At 45.3% G+C, this 19,463-nt stretch overlaps 1 protein-coding gene across 1 annotated transcript in view; it reads right to left on the minus strand.

Moving 5' to 3' along the window:
• The window catches only part of LOC126455677 (putative gustatory receptor 28b), a 102,277-nt gene extending 84,155 nt beyond the window's left edge, over positions 1-18,122 (minus strand). The window contains exon 1 of the mRNA XM_050091444.1: positions 18,023-18,122. Within this exon, the coding sequence (XP_049947401.1) occupies positions 18,023-18,091 (69 nt within the window). The 5' untranslated portion in view covers positions 18,092-18,122. The remainder of the gene's footprint in view (positions 1-18,022) is intronic.
• Positions 18,123-19,463: the final 1,341 nt, after the last annotated feature.

The raw sequence follows: 19,463 nt of genomic DNA on the forward strand, positions 1-19,463 counted from the left end.
ACTTTAAATGGATGAATGAAATTCTACTCACCAGGTGGTGGCAGGAGAAAAAAACGTATAAAAGTGTTTAAATTTGCAAGCTTTTGGAGCCAGTGACCCCTTCTTCTGGCTGAAGGGTTGAAAGAATGAAGGGAGGTGAAGTAAAAGGACCAGTGATGTTTAGGAAATGGGGAGAGTTCAGGAAAGTCACCCAGATTCCCAAATCAGCGGAAATTTACCAGATGGGATGAGAAGGAAAGATAGATTGTTGATGTCTACACTTGACATTTGTAAACCCGAGAGCTTAGAGGTGGAAGATAAGGTAATGAGCAAGACAGAGATTACTGACAAAACATCATGAATAAGTTACTAAGAGCAGAGAGCTAACTGCATTTTATGTGGTAGAGGTGGGGGGCACAGAACTCCACATTTGGGAAGTTGTGTTACAACATGTCTTTGGTTCTCGCCACCCACCTGGTCTTAATTTACTCAGTTTCTTTGGCCACAGCATTCTTTCTCAGCAATTATTCTTCACCACCTTTTAGTTTTCTATGCCTCTTATTTTCAGACCTATCTATTTTTCCCCACCCTCCCACCTCTACCATGTACAATGTGCAATGCACTTACCTTTATACTCTTATTAACTCATGCACCATGTCTTGTCAGTAATCTCCGTCTTGCGTATTACCCTACCCTGCATCTTGAAGTACTCAGGTTCTTAAATCTCATGCAGTGCCGTTCCCAACAAGTAGTCTATCCTTCTCATCCCAGCCAGTAAATCTCCCTTGACCCAGGGTTATGGGTGACTTTTCAAAACTCTCCCAATTTCCTAAGCCTCACCAACACTTTTCCTTCACCTCTCTTCCTTCCCCTTAAACCCTTCTGCCAGAAGAAGGAGTCACTGGGTCTGAAAGCTAGCAAATTTCAACATTTTTATATGTATTTTCTCCCGCCGCCACTTAGTAAATAGATTTTTATCTGTTTTATTTTTACTGTGTATTTTTAGGTATTGTACAACATGTATTAATCCCTGTATGATGTCTAATCACTTTGCTTCTGTTTTGTTTTAGTTTTATGTTCTTATTTTCCCTGTAACTGTTTTTGTGAAGTAACTTTACTATCTGATATGTGGTCTGTACATTTATATATTCTTCAATTTGTTCCACATTCTAGCATCTCACGAGAATAAGAGGAGCTACAGTGTGTGTGTATATATATATATATATATTAGAGGGAAACATTCCACGTGGGAAAAACTATATATAAAAACAAAGATGAGGTGACTTACCGAACGAAAGCGCTGGCAGGTCGATAGACACACAAACAAACACAAACATACACACAAAATTCAAGCTTTCACAACAAACTGTTGCCTCATCAGGAAAGAGGGAAGGAGAGGGGAAGACGAAAGGAAGTGGGTTTTAAGGGAGAGGGTAAGGAGTCATTCCAATCCCGGGAGCGGAAAGACTTACCTTAGGGGGAAAAAAAGACACAAGCAGACATATTTGAAATATGTCTGCTTGTGTCTCTATGTGTGGATGGATATGTGCGTGTGTGCGAGTGTATACCTGTCTTTTTTTCCCCCTAAGGTAAGTCTTTCCGCTCCCGGGATTGGAATGACTCCTTACCCTCTCTCTTAAAACCCACTTCCTTTCGTCTTCCCCTCTCCTTCCCTCTTTCCTGATGAGGCAACAGTTTGTTGCGAAAGCTTGAATTTTGTGTGTATGTTTGTGTTTGTTTGTGTGTCTATCGACCTGCCAGCGCTTTCGTTCCGTAAGTCACCTCATCTTTGTTTTATATATATATATATATATATATATATATATATATATATATATATATATATATATATATATGTATATATGTATATATATATATATATGCCAAGATATATATATGTCTTTGTTTTTATATATATATATATATATATATATATATATATATATATATATATATATATATATGTGTGTGTGTGTGTGTGTGTGTGTGTGTGTGTGTGTGTGTGTGTGTGTGTGTGTGTGTGTGTGTGTGTGTGCCAAGATATATATATATATATATATATATATATATATATATATATATATATATATATATATATATATATAGAGGGAAACATTCCATGCGGGAAAAATATATTTAAAAACAAAAAAAAATATATTTAAAAACAAAGATGATGTGACTTACCATACGAAAGTGCTGGCAGGTCGATAAAAACTCAAACAGACACATACACCCACACAAAATTCAAGTTTTCGCAACAAACTGTTGCCTCATCAGGCAAGAGGGAAGGAGAAGGAAAGACGAAAGGAAGTGGGTTTTAAGGGAGAGGGTAAGGAGTCATTCCAATCCCGGGAGCGGAAAGACTTACCTTAGGGGGAAAAAAGGACGGGTATACACTCGCACACACACACATATCCATCCACACATATACAGACACAAGCAGACATATTTAAAGACAAAGAGTTTGGGCAGAGATGTCAGTCGAGGCAGAAGTGCAGAGGCAAAGATGATGTTGAATGACAGGTGAGGTATGAGTGGCGGCAACTTGAAATTAGCGGAGATTGAGGCCTGGTGGGTAACGGGAAGAGAGGATATATTGAAGAGCTAGTTCCCATCTCCGGAGTTCGGATAGGTTGGTGTTGGTGGGAAATATCCAGATAACCTGGATGGTGTAACAATGTGCCAAGATGTGCTGGCCGTGCACCAAGGCATGTTTAGCCACAGGGTAATCCTCATTACCAACAAACACTGTCTGCCTGTGTCCATTCATGCGAATGGACAGTTTGTTGCTGGTCATTCCCACATAGAATGCATCACAGTGTAGGCAGGTCAGTTGGTAAATCACGTGGGTGCTTTCACATGTGGCTCTGCCTTTGATCGTGTACACCTTCCGGGTTACAGGACTGGAGTAGGTGGTGGTGGGAGGGTGCATGGGACAGGTTTTACACCGAGGGCAGTTACAAGAATAGGAGCCAGAGGGTAGGGAAGGTGGTTTGGGGATTTCATAGGGATGAACTAACAGGTTACGAAGGTTCAGTGGACGGTGGAAAGACACTCTTGGTGGCGTGGGGAGGATTTCATGAAGGATGGATCTCATTTCAGGACAGGATTTGAGGAAGTCGTATCCCTGCTGGAGAGCCACATTCAGAGTCTGGTCCAGTCGCGGAAAGTATCCTGTCACAAGTGGGGCACTTTTGTGGTTTTTCTGTGGGGGATTCTGGGTTTGAGGGGATGAGGAAGTGGCTCTGGTTATTTGCTTCTGTACCAGGTCGGGAGGGTAGTTGCGGGATGCGAAAGCTGTTTTCAGGTTGTTGGTGTAATGGTTCAGGGATTCCGGACTGGAGCAGATTTGTTTGCCATGAAGACCTAGGCTGTAGGGAAGGGACCGTTTGATGTGGAATGGGTGGCAGCTGTCATAATGGAGGTACTGTTGCTTGTTGGTGGGTTTGATGTGGACGGACGTGTGAAGCTGGTCATTGGACAGGTGGAGGTCAACGTCAAGGAAAGTGGCATGGGATTTGGAGTAGGACCAGGTGAATTTGATGGAACCAAATGAGTTGAGGTTGGAGAGGAAATTCTTGAGTTCTTCTTCACTGTGAGTCCAGATCATGAAGATGTCATCAATAAATCTGTACCAAACTTTGGGTTGGCAGGCCTGGGTAACCAAGAATGATTCCTCTAAGCGACCCATGAATAGGTTGGCATACGACGGGGCCATCCTGGTAACCATGGCTGTTCTCTTTAATTGTTGGTATGTCTGGCCTTCAAAAGTGAAGAAGTTGTGGGTCAGGATGAAGCTGGCTGGCTAAGGTGATGAGGAAAGAGGTTTTAGGTGGGGTGGCAGGTGATCGGCGTGAAAGGAAATGCTCCATCGCAGCGAGGCCCTGGATGTGCGGAATATTTGTGTATAAGGAAGTGGCATCAATGGTTACAAGGATGGTTTCCGGGAGTAACACATTGGGTAAGGATTCCAGACGTGCGAGAAAGTGGTTGGTGTCTTTGATGAAGGATGGGAGACTGCATGTAATGGGTTGAAGGTGTTGATCTACGTAGGCAGAGATACGTTCTGTGGGGGCTTGGTAACCAGCTACAATGGGACGGCTGGGATGATTGGGTTTGTGGATTTTAGGAAGAAGGTAGAAGGTAGGGGTGCGGGGTGTCGGTGGGGTCAGGAGGTTGATGGAGTCAGGTGAAAGGATTTGCAGGGGGCCTAAGGTTCTGAGGATTCCTTGAAGCTCCACATGGACATCGGGAATGGGGTTACCTTGGCAAACTTTGTATGTGGTGTTGTCTGAAAGCTGACGCAGTCCCTCAGCCACATACTCCCGATGATCATGAACCACGGTCGTGGAACCCTTGTCCCCCGGAAGAATGATGATGGATCGGTCAGCCTTCAGATAATGCATAGCTTGGGCTTCAGCAGTGGTGATGTTGGGAGTAGGATTAAGGTTTTTTAAGAAGGACTGAAATGCAAGGCTGGAAGTCAGAAATTACTGGAAGGTTTGGAGAGGGTGATTTTGAGGAAGAGGATGTGGGTCCCGCTGCGACGGAGGACGGAACTGTTCCAGGCAGGGTTCAATTTGGATGGTGTCTTGGGGAGTTGGATCATTAGGAGTAGGATTAGGATCATTTCTCATCATGGCAAAGTGATATTTCCAGCAGAGAGTACGAGTGTAGGACAGTAAATCTTTGACGAGGGCTGTTTGGTTGAATCTGGGAGTGGGGCTGAAGGTGAGGCCTTTGGATAGGACAGAGGTTTCGGATTGGGAGAGAGGTTTGGAGGAAAGGTTAACTACTGAATTAGGGTGTTGTGGTTCCAGATTGTGTTGATTGGAATTTTGAGGTTTTGGAGGGAGTGGAGCTGGAAGTGGGAGGTTGAGTAGATGGGAGAGACTGGGTTTGTGTGCAATGAGAGGAGGTTGAGGTTTGCTGGAAAGGTTGTGAAGGGTGAGTGAGTTGCCTTTCCGGAGGTGGGAAACCAGGAGATTGGATAGTTTTTTGAGGTGGAGGGTGGCATGCTGTTCTAATTTACGGTTGGCCTGTAGGAGGATGCTCTGAACAGCCGGTGTGAATGTGGGAGAGGAAAGAGTAAGGACTTTTATTAAGGATAGGAGTTGACGGGTGTGTTCATTGGCAGAGTTGATGTGTAGGTGAAGGATTAGGTGGGTGAGGGCAATGGATTGTTCAGTTTGGAACTCGTATAGGGACTGATGGAAAGAAGGGTTGCAGCCAGAGATGGGAACTTTAAGTGTGAGGCCTTTGGCGGTAATGACAAATGTCAGACAAGCCTGAGAAAATAGAATATGGGAGCATAATCTGGCTAGGGCGAAGGCATGTTTGCGGAGGGAATGTAAATAAAACTTAATTGGGTCATTGTGGGGGTGTTGTGAGGGTGACATGGTATTAGAAGATGGAAAGTGTAACATGAGGAAATGAAAATGAAAATAAAAATATATGGGGAGGGATAAAGGTGGACTGGAAAGTAACTGGAGATCTGGTGTGAAAAAAGGCGAAAAGGTGTTGGTTACAGCTGAGCTATGTTGGGCAACCTGACAACAGCTTTCGCATCCCGCAACTACCCTCCCAACCTGGTACAGATGCAAATAACCAGAGCCACTTCCTCATCCTCTCAAACCCAGAATCCCCCACAGAAGAACCACAAAAGTGCCCCACTTGTGACAGGATACTTTCCGGGACTGGACCAGACTCTGAATGTGGCTCTCCAGCAGGGATACAACTTCCTCAAATCCTGCCCTGAAATGAGATCCATCCTTCATGAAATCCTGCCCAGTCCACCAAGAGTGTCTTTCCGCCGTCCACCAAACCTTCATAACCTATTAGTTCATCCCTATGAAATCCCCAAACCACCTTCCCTACCCTCTGGCTCCTATCCTTGTAACCACCCCCGGTGTAAAACCTGTCCCATGCACCCTCCCACCACCACCTACTCCAGTCCTGTAACCCGGGAGGTGTACACAATCAAAGGCAGAGCCACATGTGAAAGCACCCACGTGATTTACCAACTGACCTGCCTACACTGTGATGCATTCTATGTGGGAATGACCAGCAACAAACTGTCCATTCGCATGAATGGACACAGGCAGACAGTGTTTGTTGGTAATGACGATCACCCTGTGGCTAAACATGCCTTGGTGCACGGCCAGCACATCTTGGCACAGTGTTACACCGTCCAGGTTATCTGGATACTTCCCACCAACACCAACCTATCCGAACTCCGGAGATGGGAACTAGCTCTTCAATATATCCTCTCTTCCCATTACCCACCAGGCCTCAATCTCCGCTAATTTCAAGTTGCCGCCACACATACCTCACCTGTCATTCAACATCATCTTTGCCTCTGCACTTCTGCCTCGACTGACATCTCTGCCCAAACTCTTTGTCTTTAAATATGTCTGCTTGTGTTTGTATATGTGTGGATGGATATGTGTGTGGGTGCGAGTGCATACCCGTCCTTTTTTCCTATATATATATATATATATATATATATATATATATATAAAGAAAGATGATGTGACTTACCATACGAAAGCACTGGCAGGGCGATAGAAACACAAACAGACACATACATACACACAAAATTCTAGCTTTCGCAACCAATGGTTGCTTCATCAGGAAAGAGGGAAGGAGAGGGAAAGACGAAAGGATGTGGGTTTTAAGGAAGAGGGTAAGGAGTCATTCCAATCCCGGGAGTGGAAAGACTTACCTGAGAGGGAAAAAAGGACAGGTATACAGTCGCACACACACACATATCCATCCGCACATACACAGACACAAGCAGACATTTGTAAAGGCAAAGAGTTTGGGCAGAGATGTCAGTCGAGGCGGAAGCAAAGAAGCAAAGATGTTGTTGAAAGACAGATGATGTATGAGCGGCGGCAACTTGAAATTAGCGGAGGTTGAGGCCTGGCGGATAACGAGAAGAGAGGATATACTGAAGGGCAAGTTCCCATTTCCGGAGTTCTGACAGGTTGGTGTTAGTGGGAAGTATCCAGATAACCTGGACGGTGGAACACTGTGCCAAGATGTGCTGGTCATGCACCAAGGCATGTTTAGCCACAGGGTGATCCTCATTACCAACAAACACTGTCTGCCTGTGTCCATTCATGCGAATGGACAGTTTGTTGCTGGTCATTCCCACATAGAAAGCTTCACAGTGTAGGCAGGTCAGTTGGTAAATCACGTGGGTGCTTTCACACGTGGCTCTGCCTTTGATCGTGTACACCTTCCGGGTTACAGGACTGGAGTAGGTGGTGGTGGGAGGGTGCCTTGGACAGGTTTTACACCGGGGGCGGTTACAAGGGTAGGAGCCAGAGGGTAAGGAAGGTGGTTTGGGGATTTCATAGGGATGAACTAAGAGGTTACGAAGGTTAGGTGGACAGCGGAAAGACACTCTTGGTGGAGTGGGGAGGATTTCATGAAGGATGGATCTCATTTCATGGCAGGATTTGAGGAAGTCGTATCCCTGCTGGAGAGCCACATTCAGAGTCTGATCCTGTCCCGGAAAGTATCCTGTCAAAAGTGGGGCACTTTTGTGGTACTTCTGTGGGAGGTTCTGGGTTTGAGGGGATGAGGAAGTGGCTCTGGTTATTTGCTTCTGTACCAGGTCGGGAGGGTAGTTGCGGGATGTGAAAGCTGTTTTCAGGTTGTTGGTGTAATGGTTCAGGGATTCCGGGCTGGAGCAGATTTGTTTGCCACGAAGACCTAGGCCGTAGGGAAGGGACCGTTTGATGTGGAATGGGTGGCAGCTGTCATAATGGAGGTACTGTTGCTTGTTGGTGGGTTTGATGTGGACGGACGTGTGAAGCTGGCCATTGGACAGGTGGAGGTCAACGTCAAGGAAAGTGGCATGGGATTTGGAGTAGGACCAGGTGAATCTGATGGAACCAAAGGAGTTGAGGTTGGAGAGGAAATTCTTGAGTTCTTCTTCACTGTGAGTCCAGAGCATGAAGATGTCATCAATCAATCTGTACCAAACTTTGGGTTGGCAGGCCTGGGTAACCAAGAAGGCTTCCTCTAAGCAACCCACGAATAGGTTGGCGTACGAGGGGGCCATCCTGGTACCCATGGCTGTTCCCTTTAATTGTTGGTATGTCTGGCCTTCAAAAGTGAAGAAGTTGTGGGTCAGGATGAAGCTGGCTGGCTAAGGTGATGAGGAAAGAGGTTGTAGGTAGGGTGGCAGGTGATCGGCGTGAAAGGAAATGCTCCATCGCAGCGAGGCCCTGGATGTGCGGAATATTTGTGTATAAGGAAGTGGCATCAATGGTTACAAGGATGGTTTCCGGGAGTAACACATTGGGTAAGGATTCCAGGCGTGCGAGAAAGTGGTTGGTGTCTTTGATGAAGGATGGGAGACTGCATGTAATGGGTTGAAGGTGTTGATCTACGTAGGCAGAGATACGTTCTGTGGGGGCTTGGTAACCAGCTACAATGGGACGGCTGGGATGATTGGGTTTGTGGATTTTAGGAAGAAGGTAGAAGGTAGGGGTGCGGGGTGTCGGTGGGGTCAGGAGGTTGATGGAGTCAGGTGAAAGGATTTGCAGGGGGCCTAAGGTTCTGAGGATTCCTTGAAGCTCCACATGGACATCGGGAATGGGGTTACCTTGGCAAACTTTGTATGTGGTGTTGTCTGAAAGCTGACGCAGTCCCTCAGCCACATACTCCCGACGATCATGAACCACGGTCGTGGAACCCTTGTCCCCTGGAAGAATGATGATGGATCGGTCAGCCTTCAGATAATGCATAGCTTGGGCTTCAGCAGTGGTGATGTTGGGAGTAGGATTAAGGTTTTTTAAGAAGGACTGAAATGCAAGGCTGGAAGTCAGAAATTACTGGAAGGTTTAGAGAGGGTGATTTTGAGGAAGAGGATGTGGGTCCCGCTGCGACGGAGGACGGAACTGTTCCAGGCAGGGTTCAATTTGGATGGTGTCTTGGGGAGTTGGATCATTAGGAGTAGGATTAGGATCATTTCTCATCATGGCAAAGTGATATTTCCAGCAGAGAGTACGAGTGTAGGACAGTAAATCTTTGATGAGGGCTGTTTGGTTGAATCTGGGAGTGGGGCTGAAGGTGAGGCCTTTGGATAGGACAGAGGTTTCGGATTGGGAGAGAGGTTTGGAGGAAAGGTTAACTACTGAATTAGGGTGTTGTGGTTCCAGATTGTGTTGATTGGAATTTTGAGGTTTTGGAGGGAGTGGAGCTGGAAGTGGGAGGTTGAGTAGATGGGAGAGACTGGGTTTGTGTGCAATGAGAGGAGGTTGAGGTTTGCTGGAAAGGTTGTGAAGGGTGAGTGAGTTGCCTTTCCGGAGGTGGGAAACCAGGAGATTGGATAGTTTTTTGAGGTGGAGGGTGGCATGCTGTTCTAATTTACGGTTGGCCTGTAGGAGGATGCTCTGAACAGCCGGTGTGAATGTGGGAGAGGAAAGAGTAAGGACTTTTATTAAGGATAGGAGTTGACGGGTGTGTTCATTGGCAGAGTTGATGTGTAGGTGAAGGATTAGGTGGGTGAGGGCAATGGATTGTTCAGTTTGGAACTCGTATAGGGACTGATGGAAAGAAGGGTTGCAGCCAGAGATGGGAACTTTAAGTGTGAGGCCTTTGGCGGTAATGACAAATGTCAGACAAGCCTGAGAAAATAGAATATGGGAGCATAATCTGGCTAGGGCGAAGGCATGTTTGCGGAGGGAATGTAAATAAAACTTAATTGGGTCATTGTGGGGGTGTTGTGAGGGTGACATGGTATTAGAAGATGGAAAGTGTAACATGAGGAAATGAAAATGAAAATAAAAATATATGGGGAGGGATAAAGGTGGACTGGAAAGTAACTGGAGATCTGGTGTGAAAAAAGGCGAAAAGGTGTTGGTTACAGCTGAGCTATGTTGGGCAACCTGACAACAGCTTTCGCATCCCGCAACTACCCTCCCAACCTGGTACAGATGCAAATAACCAGAGCCACTTCCTCATCCCCTCAAACCCAGAATCCCCCACAGAAGAACCACAAAAGTGCCCCACTTGTGACAGGATACTTTCCGGGACTGGACCAGACTCTGAATGTGGCTCTCCAGCAGGGATACAACTTCCTCAAATCCTGCCCTGAAATGAGATCCATCCTTCATGAAATCCTGCCCAGTCCACCAAGAGTGTCTTTCCGCTGTCCACCGAACCTTCGTAACCTATTAGTTCATCCCTATGAAATCCCCAAACCACCTTCCCTACCCTCTGGCTGCTATCCTTGTAACCGCCCCCGGTGTAAAACCTGTTCCATGCACCCTCCCACCACCACCTACTCCAGTCCTGTAACCCGGGAGGTGCACACGATCAAAGGCAGAGCCACATGTGAAAGCACCCACGTGATTTACCAACTGACCTGCCTACACTGTGATGCATTCTATGTGGGAATGACCAGCAACAAACTGTCCATTCGCATGAATGGACACAGGCAGACAGTGTTTGTTGGTAATGACGATCACCCTGTGGCTAAACATGCCTTGGTGCACGGCCAGCACATCTTGGCACAGTGTTACACCGTCCAGGTTATCTGGATACTTCCCACCAACAACCAACCTATCCGAACTCCGGAGATGGGAACTAGCTCTTCAATATATCCTCTCTTCCCATTACCCACCAGGCCTCAATCTCCGCTAATTTCAAGTTGCCGCCACACATACCTCACCTGTCATTCAACATCATCTTTGCCTCTGCACTTCCGCCTCGACTGACATCTCTGCCCAAACTCTTTGTCTTTAAATATGTCTGCTTGTGTTTGTATATGTGTGGATGGATATGTGTGTGGGTGCGAGTGCATACCCGTCCTTTTTTCCTATATATATATATATATATATATATATATATATATATATATATATATATATATATAAAGAAAGATGATGTGACTTACCATACGAAAGCACTGGCAGGGCGATAGAAACACAAACAGACACATACATACACACAAAATTCTAGCTTTCGCAACCAATGGTTGCTTCGTCAGGAAAGAGGGAAGGAGAGGGAAAGACGAAAGGATGTGGGTTTTAAGGAAGAGGGTAAGGAGTCATTCCAATCCCGGGAGTGGAAAGACTTACCTGAGGGGGAAAAAAGGACAGGTATACACTCGCACACACACACATATCCATCCGCACATACACAGACACAAGCAGACATTTGTAAAGGCAAAGAGTTTGGGCAGAGATGTCAGTCGAGGCGGAAGCAAAGAAGCAAAGATGTTGTTGAAAGACAGGTGATGTATGAGCGGCGGCAACTTGAAATTAGCGGAGGTTGAGGCCTGGCGGATAACGAGAAGAGAGGATATACTGAAGGGCAAGTTCCCATCTCCGGAGTTCTGACAGGTTGGTGTTAGTGGGAAGTATCCAGATAACCTGGACGGTGTAACACTGTGCCAAGATGTGCTGGCCGTGCACCACGGCATGTTTAGCCACAGGGTGATCCTCATTACCAACAAACACTGTCTGCCTGTGTCCATTCATGCGAATGGACAGTTTGTTGCTGGTCATTCCCACATAGAAAGCTTCACAGTGTAGGCAGGTCAGTTGGTAAATCACGTGGGTGCTTTCACACGTGGCTCTGCCTTTGATCGTGTACACCTTCCGGGTTACAGGACTGGAGTAGGTGGTGGTGGGAGGGTGCCTTGGACAGGTTTTACACTGGGGGCGGTTACAAGGGTAGGAGCCAGAGTGTAAGGAAGGTGGTTTGGGGATTTCATAGGGATGAACTAAGAGGTTACGAAGGTTAGGTGGACAGCGGAAAGACACTCTTGGTGGAGTGGGGAGGATTTCATGAAGGATGGATCTCATTTCATGGCAGGATTTGAGGAAGTCCTATCCCTGCTGGAGAGCCACATTCAGAGTCTGATCCTGTCCCGGAAAGTATCCTGTCACAAGTGGGGCACTTTTGTGGTACTTCTGTGGGAGGTTCTGGGTTTGAGGGGATGAGGAAGTGGCTCTGGTTATTTGCTTCTGTACCAGGTCGGGAGGGTAGTTGCGGGATGTGAAAGCTGTTTTCAGGTTGTTGGTGTAATGGTTCAGGGATTCCGGGCTGGAGCAGATTTGTTTGCCACGAAGACCTAGGCCATAGGGAAGGGACCGTTTGATGTGGAATGGGTGGCAGCTGTCATAATGGAGGTACTGTTGCTTGTTGGTGGGTTTGATGTGGACGGACGTGTGAAGCTGGCCATTGGACAGGTGGAGGTCAACGTCAAGGAAAGTGGCATGGGATTTGGAGTAGGACCAGGTGAATCTGATGGAACCAAAGGAGTTGAGGTTGGAGAGGAAATTCTTGAGTTCTTCTTCACTGTGAGTCCAGAGCATGAAGATGTCATCAATAAATCTGTACCAAACTTTGGGTTGGCAGGCCTGGGTAACCAAGAAGGCTTCCTCTAAGCAACCCATGAATAGGTTGGCGTACGAGGGGGCCATCCTGGTACCCATGGCTGTTCCCTTTAATTGTTGGTATGTCTGGCCTTCAAAAGTGAAGAAGTTGTGGGTCAGGATGAAGCTGGCTGGCTAAGGTGATGAGGAAAGAGGTTGTAGGTAGGGTGGCAGGTGATCGGCGTGAAAGGAAGTGCTCCATTGCAGCGAGGCCCTGGACGTGCGGAATATTTGTGTATAAGGAAGTGGCATCAATGGTTACAAGGATGGTTTCCGGGGGTAATAGATTGGGTAAGGATTCCAGGCGTGCGAGAAAGTGGTTGGTGTCTTTGATGAAGGATGGGAGACTGCATGTAATGGGTTGAAGGTGTTGATCTACGTAGGCAGAGATACGTTCTGTGAGGGCTTGGTAACCAGCCACAATGGGGCGGCCGGGATGATTGGGTTTGTGAATTTAGGAAGAAGGTAGAAGGTATGGGTGTGGGATGTCGGTGGGGTCAGGAGGTTGATAGAGTCAGGTGAAAGGATTTGCAGGGGGCCTAAGGTTCTGAGGATTCCTTGAAGCTCCACATGGACATCGGGAATGGGGTTACCTTGGCAAACTTTGTATGTGGTGTTGTCTGAAAGCTGACGCAGTCCCTCAGCCTCAGCCACATACTCCCAACGATCACTGTGAAGCTTTCTACGTGGGAATGACCAGCAACAAACTGTCCATTTGCACGAATGGACACAGGCAGACAGTGTTTGTTGGTAATGAGGATCACCCTGTGGCTAAACATGCCATGGTGCACGGCCAGCACATCTTGGCACAGTGTTACACCGTCCAGGTTATCTGGATACTTCCCACTAACACCAACCTGTCAGAACTCCGGAGATGGGAACTTGCCCTTCAGTATATCCTCTCTTCTCGTTATCCGCCAGGCCTCAACCTCCACTAATTTCAAGTTGCTGCCGCTCATACCTCACCTGTCTTTCAACAACATCTTTGCCTCTATACTTCCGCTTCGACTGACATCTCTGCCCAAACTCTTTGCCTTTACAAATGTCTGCTTGTGTCTGTGTATGTGCGGATGGATATGTGTGTGTGTGCGAGTGTATACTTGTCCTTTTTTCCCCCTAAGGTAAGTCTTACCACTCCCGGGATTGGAATGACTCCTTACCCTCTTCCTTAAAACCCACATCCTTTCGTCTTTCCCTCTCCTTCCCTCTTTCCTGACGAAGCAACCATTGGTTGCGAAAGCTAGAATTTTGTGTGTATGTATGTGTCTGTTTGTGTTTCTATTGACCTGCCAGCGCTTTCGTATGGTAAGTCACATCAACTTTGTTTTTAAATATATTTTTCCCGCGTGGAATGTTTCCCTATTATATTCATATCATTAATTTGAACCCAACAATCACGTTTATTATTGTCACTGTTGCCTTTCGAAATCTTTTCTGTCGTCTTATTTTCTCTTTCTGTGTTTTGCCAGTAGTTTCACTTTGTATTCACCTTCTCCTTTTTAGCGTAATTTACTATACAATTTTATCCCGCCGATATATACTCAATATTACGTAATACGTAATAATACGTAACCTACTTCCAAACCATAACAAAAAAAATTTTTTTTTTTTTTTTTGCTTTCAACACTACCGCCGCTATAAAACCCACCGTTTCTAGTTCACTAACAGTTCCTTTCACCTATTAAACAACCATTTCGGCTAGTTCTAATAACTTTCGCTTTATTTCCATTTCCGTTTTTTCACACATCGTTGTTCATTTTTAGCCGCTTCCCACAGGTTTTAACGTCATTATTTCTTCGTCAGACAATGTTTAGCCTCATTCTCATAATCTGCCACCACAAAACCACTCCTTTTAATACATTTACAAGTAGTTTTTTCGAAATTTTCTCGAATTTCTCCACCCTTTAACGTGTTTTGGCGGCATCACAACCACCTAACCTTTATGCACATCGTTGTCTACCAACCCAAGTTCACCACAGGATCAATACAACCAACACTTTTTCGCCTTTTTTCACACCAGATCTCCAGTTGCTTTCTAGTTCACCTTTATCTCTCCCCATATATATATATATATTTTTCATTTTCATTTCAGCCTCATGTTACACTTTCCACCTTCTAATACCATGTCACCCTCACAACACCCCCACAACGACCCCATTAAGTTTTATTTACATTCCCTCCGCAAACATGCCTTCGCCCTAGCCAGATTATGCTCCCATATTTTATTTTCTCAGGCTTGTCTGACATTTGGCATTACCCCCAAAGGCCTCACACTTAAAGTTCCCATCTCTGACTGCAACCCTTCTTTCCATCAGTCCCTATACCAGTTCCAAACTGAACAATCCATTGCCCTCACCCACCTAATCCTTCACCTACACATCAACTCAGCCAATGAACACACCCGTCAACTCCTATCCTTAATAAAAGTCCTCAACCTCTCCTCTCCCGCATCCACGCCGGCTGTTCAAAGCATCCTCCTACAGGCCAACCGCAAATTAGAACAGCATGCCACCCTCCACCTCAAAAAATTATCCAATCTCCTGGTTTCCCACCTCCGGAACGGCAACTCACTCACCCTTCACAACCTTTCCAGCAAACCTCAACCTCCTCTCATTGCACACAAACCCAGTCTCTCCCATCTACTCAATCTCCCACTTCCAGCTCCACTCCCTCCAAAACCTCAAAATTCCAATCAACACAATCTGGAACCACAACACCCAAATTCAGTAGTTAACCTTTCCTCCAAACCTCTCTCCCAATCCGAAACCTCTGTCCTATCCAAAGGCCTCACCTTCAGCCCCACTCCCAGATTCAACCAAACAGCCCTCGTCAAAGATTTACTGTCCTACACTCGTACTCTCTGCTGGAAATATCACTTTGCCACGAAGAAAAATGATCCTAATCCTAATCCTAATGATCCAACTCCCCAAGACACTATCCAAATTGAACCCTGCTTGGAACAGTTCCGTCCTCCGTCACAGCGGGAGCTACCTCCTCTTCCTCAAAATCACCCTCTCCAAACCTTCCAGGAATTTCTCACTTCCAGCCTTGCTTCTCAATCCTTCTTAAAAAACCTTAATCCTACTCCCAACATCACCACTGCTGAAGCCCAAGCTATCCGTGATCAGAAGGCTGACCAATCCATCGTCATTCTTCCGGCGGATAAGGGTTCCATGACCGTGGTACTTGATTGACAGGAGTATGTGGCTGAGGGACTGCGTCAGCTTTCAGACAACACCACATACAAAGTTTGCCAAGGTAATCCCATTTCTGATGTCCATGCGGAGCTTCAAGGAATCCTCAGAACCTTAGGCCCCCTACAAAACCTTTCCCCTGACTCCATCAATCTCCTGACCCCACCACACCCCACACCCCTACCTTCTTCCTAAAATCCACAAACCCAATCATCCCGGCCGCCCCATTGTAGCTGGTTACCAAGCCCCCACAGAACATATCTCTGCCTACATAGATCAACACCTTCAACCCATTACATGCAGTCTCCCATCCTTCATCAAAGACACCAACCACTTTCTCGAACTCCTGGAATCCTTACCCAATCTATTACCCCCGGAAACCATCCTTGTAACCATTGATGCCACTTCCTTATACACAAATATTCCGCACGTGCAGGGCCTCGCTGCGATGTAGCACTTCCTTTCACGCCGATCATCTGCCACCCTACCTAAAACCTCTTTCCTCATCACCTTAGCCAGTTTCATCCTGACCCACAACTTCTTCACTTTTGAAGGCCAGAGATACCAACAATTAAAGGGAACAGCAATGGGTACCAGGATGGCCCCCTCGTACACCAACCTATTCATGGGTCGCTTAGAGGAAGCCTTCTTGGTTACCCAGGCCTGCCAACCCAAAGTTTGGTACAGATTTATTGATGACATCTTCATGATCTGGACTCACAGTGAAGAAGAACTCAAGAATTTCCTCTCCAACCTCAACTCCTTTGGTTCCATCAGATTCACCTGGTCCTACTCCAAATCCCATGCCACTTTCCTTGACGTTGACCTCCACCTGTCCAATGGCCAGCTTCACACGTCCGTCCACATCAAACCCACCAACAAGCAACAGTACCTCCATTATGACAGCTGCCACCCATTCCACATCAAACGGTCCCTTCCCTACAGCCTAGGTCTTCGTGGCAAACAAATCTGCTCCAGCCCGGAATCCCTGAACCATTACACCAACAACCTGAAAACAGCTTTCACATCCCGCAGCTACCCTCCCGACCTGGTACAGAAGCAAATAACCAGAGCCACTTCCTCATCCCCTCAAACCCAGAACCTCCCACAGAAGAACCACAAAAGTGCCCCACTTGTGACAGGATACTTTCCAGGACTGGATTAGACTCTGAATGTGGCTCTCCAGCAGGGATACAACTTCCTCAAATCCTGCCCTGAAATGAGATCCATCCTTCATGAAATCCTCCCCACTCCACCAAGAGTGTCTTTCCGCCGTCCACCTAACTTTCGCAACCTCAGTTCATCCCTATGAAATCCCCAAACCACCTTCCTTACCCTCTGGCTCCTACCCTTGTAACCGCCCCCAGTGTAAAACCTGTCCAAGGCACCCTCCCACCACCACGTACTCCAGTCCTGTAACCCGGAAGGTGTACACGATCAAAGGCAGAGCCACGTGTGAAAGCACCCACGTGATTTACCAACTGACCTGCCTACACTGTGAAGCTTTCTATGTGGGAATGACCAGCAACAAACTGTCCATTCGCATGAATGGACACAGGCAGACAGTGTTTGTTGGTAATGAGAATCACCCTGTGGCTAAACATGCCTTGGTGCATGACCAGCACATCTTGGCACAGTGTTCCACCGTCCAGGTTATCTGGATACTTCCCACTAACACCAACCTGTCAGAACTCCGGAGATGGGAACTTGCCCTTCAGTATATCCTCTCTTCTCGTTATCCGCCAGGCCTCAACCTCCGCTAATTTCAAGTTGCCGCCGCTCATACTTCACCTGTCTTTCAAAAACATCTTTGCCTCTTTACTTCCGCCTCGACTGACATCTCTGCCCAAACTCTCTGTCCAAACTCTTTGTCTTTAAATATGTCTGCTTGTGTCTGTATATGTGTGGATGGATATGTGTGTGTGTGCGAGTGTATACCCGTCCTTTTTTCCCCCTAAGGTAAGTCTTTCCGCTCCCGGGATTGGAATGACTCCTTACCCTCTCCCTTAAAACCCACATCCTTTCGTCTTTCCCTCTCCTTCCCTCTTTCCTGATGAGGCAACAATTTGTTGCGAAAACTTGAATTTTGTGTGTATGTTTGTGTTTGTTTGTGTGTCTGTCGACCTGCCAGCACTTTCATTTGGTAAGTCACATCATTTTTGTTTATATATATATATATATATATATATATATATATATATATATATATATATATATATATATATATATATATATTGGTAAGTCACATCATTTTTGTTTTTATATATATATATATATATATGCACATATGCATAACATTTCTTGAAGACAAAGCTTGAAAAACCCAAAAGCCACATCTATTAAGAATAGTGTACACGAAAACTGTGTGTTGTGAAAAGAGGTGTATGTTGAATACGCAATTCAGTTCTGTGCATCATTATTCTAGTAAGAGTTATTATTTGAACTTACCTCATTGCATGTTGCAGAACATGGTTGTACTATGAGGAAAAGTTTGGACACATGAATGAGTATCCACATTAATTGTAATGATAGGAAGGCAGGATCTGTCTGTCCATATGTCATTGGGTATAAAAGATTTAACAGAAAGAAGTACGGACTAATAATGCAATGCAAGAAAATGGACAATGTATGGACAAGGATTTGAAATCCGTAAGAAGAGTTTACTGCATCAACTGCATCATAAAGCTCAGCATGAATTTCACATAAACTGTGTAATATTAGAAGCTGCTGGTTAGGAGTATAGTTGCCATTTGAAGAATAAGCTCTAATTTTTTCATACTTGACTCCTGCTTTGAGATGATCTCTCTGTGTTTTCAGTCCTGTAAAGAAGAATAAAATTAGCTTTTTTAAGTAGAACTTCTTTTGAATATTCAAAGTAAGCTTACTTCCATTTAAATTTTTAAAAGGCGTTCAATACATTACCAGAAAAGAACTTATCACTAATCTGTGTCTTATAATGACTAGCATGATTACAATGTGTTTAATGAAAAGAACATCATATTAAATTGTAACTACAAAAATAATATTTATATATTTAACAACTCCAAGGAATGCTGTCAACTAAAACATTTTTAGAATACATTTAAGATCACTACCACTAAACCACTGTTTCAATCATACATAAGAATTCCCATAGTTTAATTACTGCAGTGGCTGAGGACCACTTGTCTGAAATTTCATAGACATTCAACCACTTAGTTTGGTTGGAATCTCAAGAAAATTTATTAGTTCATATTGGCATGACACTGAGCATTCATACATTGCTAGAATTTAGACTCACAACAATATTTACACGTTTTGAAAGACCAAGCAATTGAATATTCCATTATCAAGTGATAAATTTTAATAAATAATAAATAATAAATAAAATAATTTTAATAAATATCTTCAAATGTTGGTAACTAAGCTTACTACAAAGATTCTAGCACATACTTAGCAGTCTTATTTCTGTGTGGTGGTGAGAAAAAGGGGCGGACGGGTACTGGAGGCACCCTCCTCAAAAAAACAATAGCTTGCATTGAAGTAATTTGGAGTAATGAAATTAATCATAATATTATTATGAAAAGGAAAGTCGTCACTCACCATAAGCAGAGGTGCTGAGTCGCAGATGGGCACAACAAAAAGGCTGTCACAAATAAAACCTCCGACCCACGCCTTTGTCAAAAGTAGATTAGAGACAGACAGACAGACAGACAGACAGACACACACACACACACACACACACACACACACACACACACTCACACAAACACAACTCATACACAGATGACTGCAGTCCAGTGGCAGAAACAGACAAACCTCAAGGAGGGGGCGCTAAGGATGTCTTGAGCTACCTTTACTTTTACCGTAATAAAAAATAATCAAGTGGCATGCAAAGTTTAAGAAAGTT

This window comes from Schistocerca serialis, chromosome 2 (assembly GCF_023864345.2).
Source record: "Schistocerca serialis cubense isolate TAMUIC-IGC-003099 chromosome 2, iqSchSeri2.2, whole genome shotgun sequence".
Classification (NCBI taxonomy): Eukaryota; Metazoa; Arthropoda; class Insecta; order Orthoptera; family Acrididae; genus Schistocerca; species Schistocerca serialis.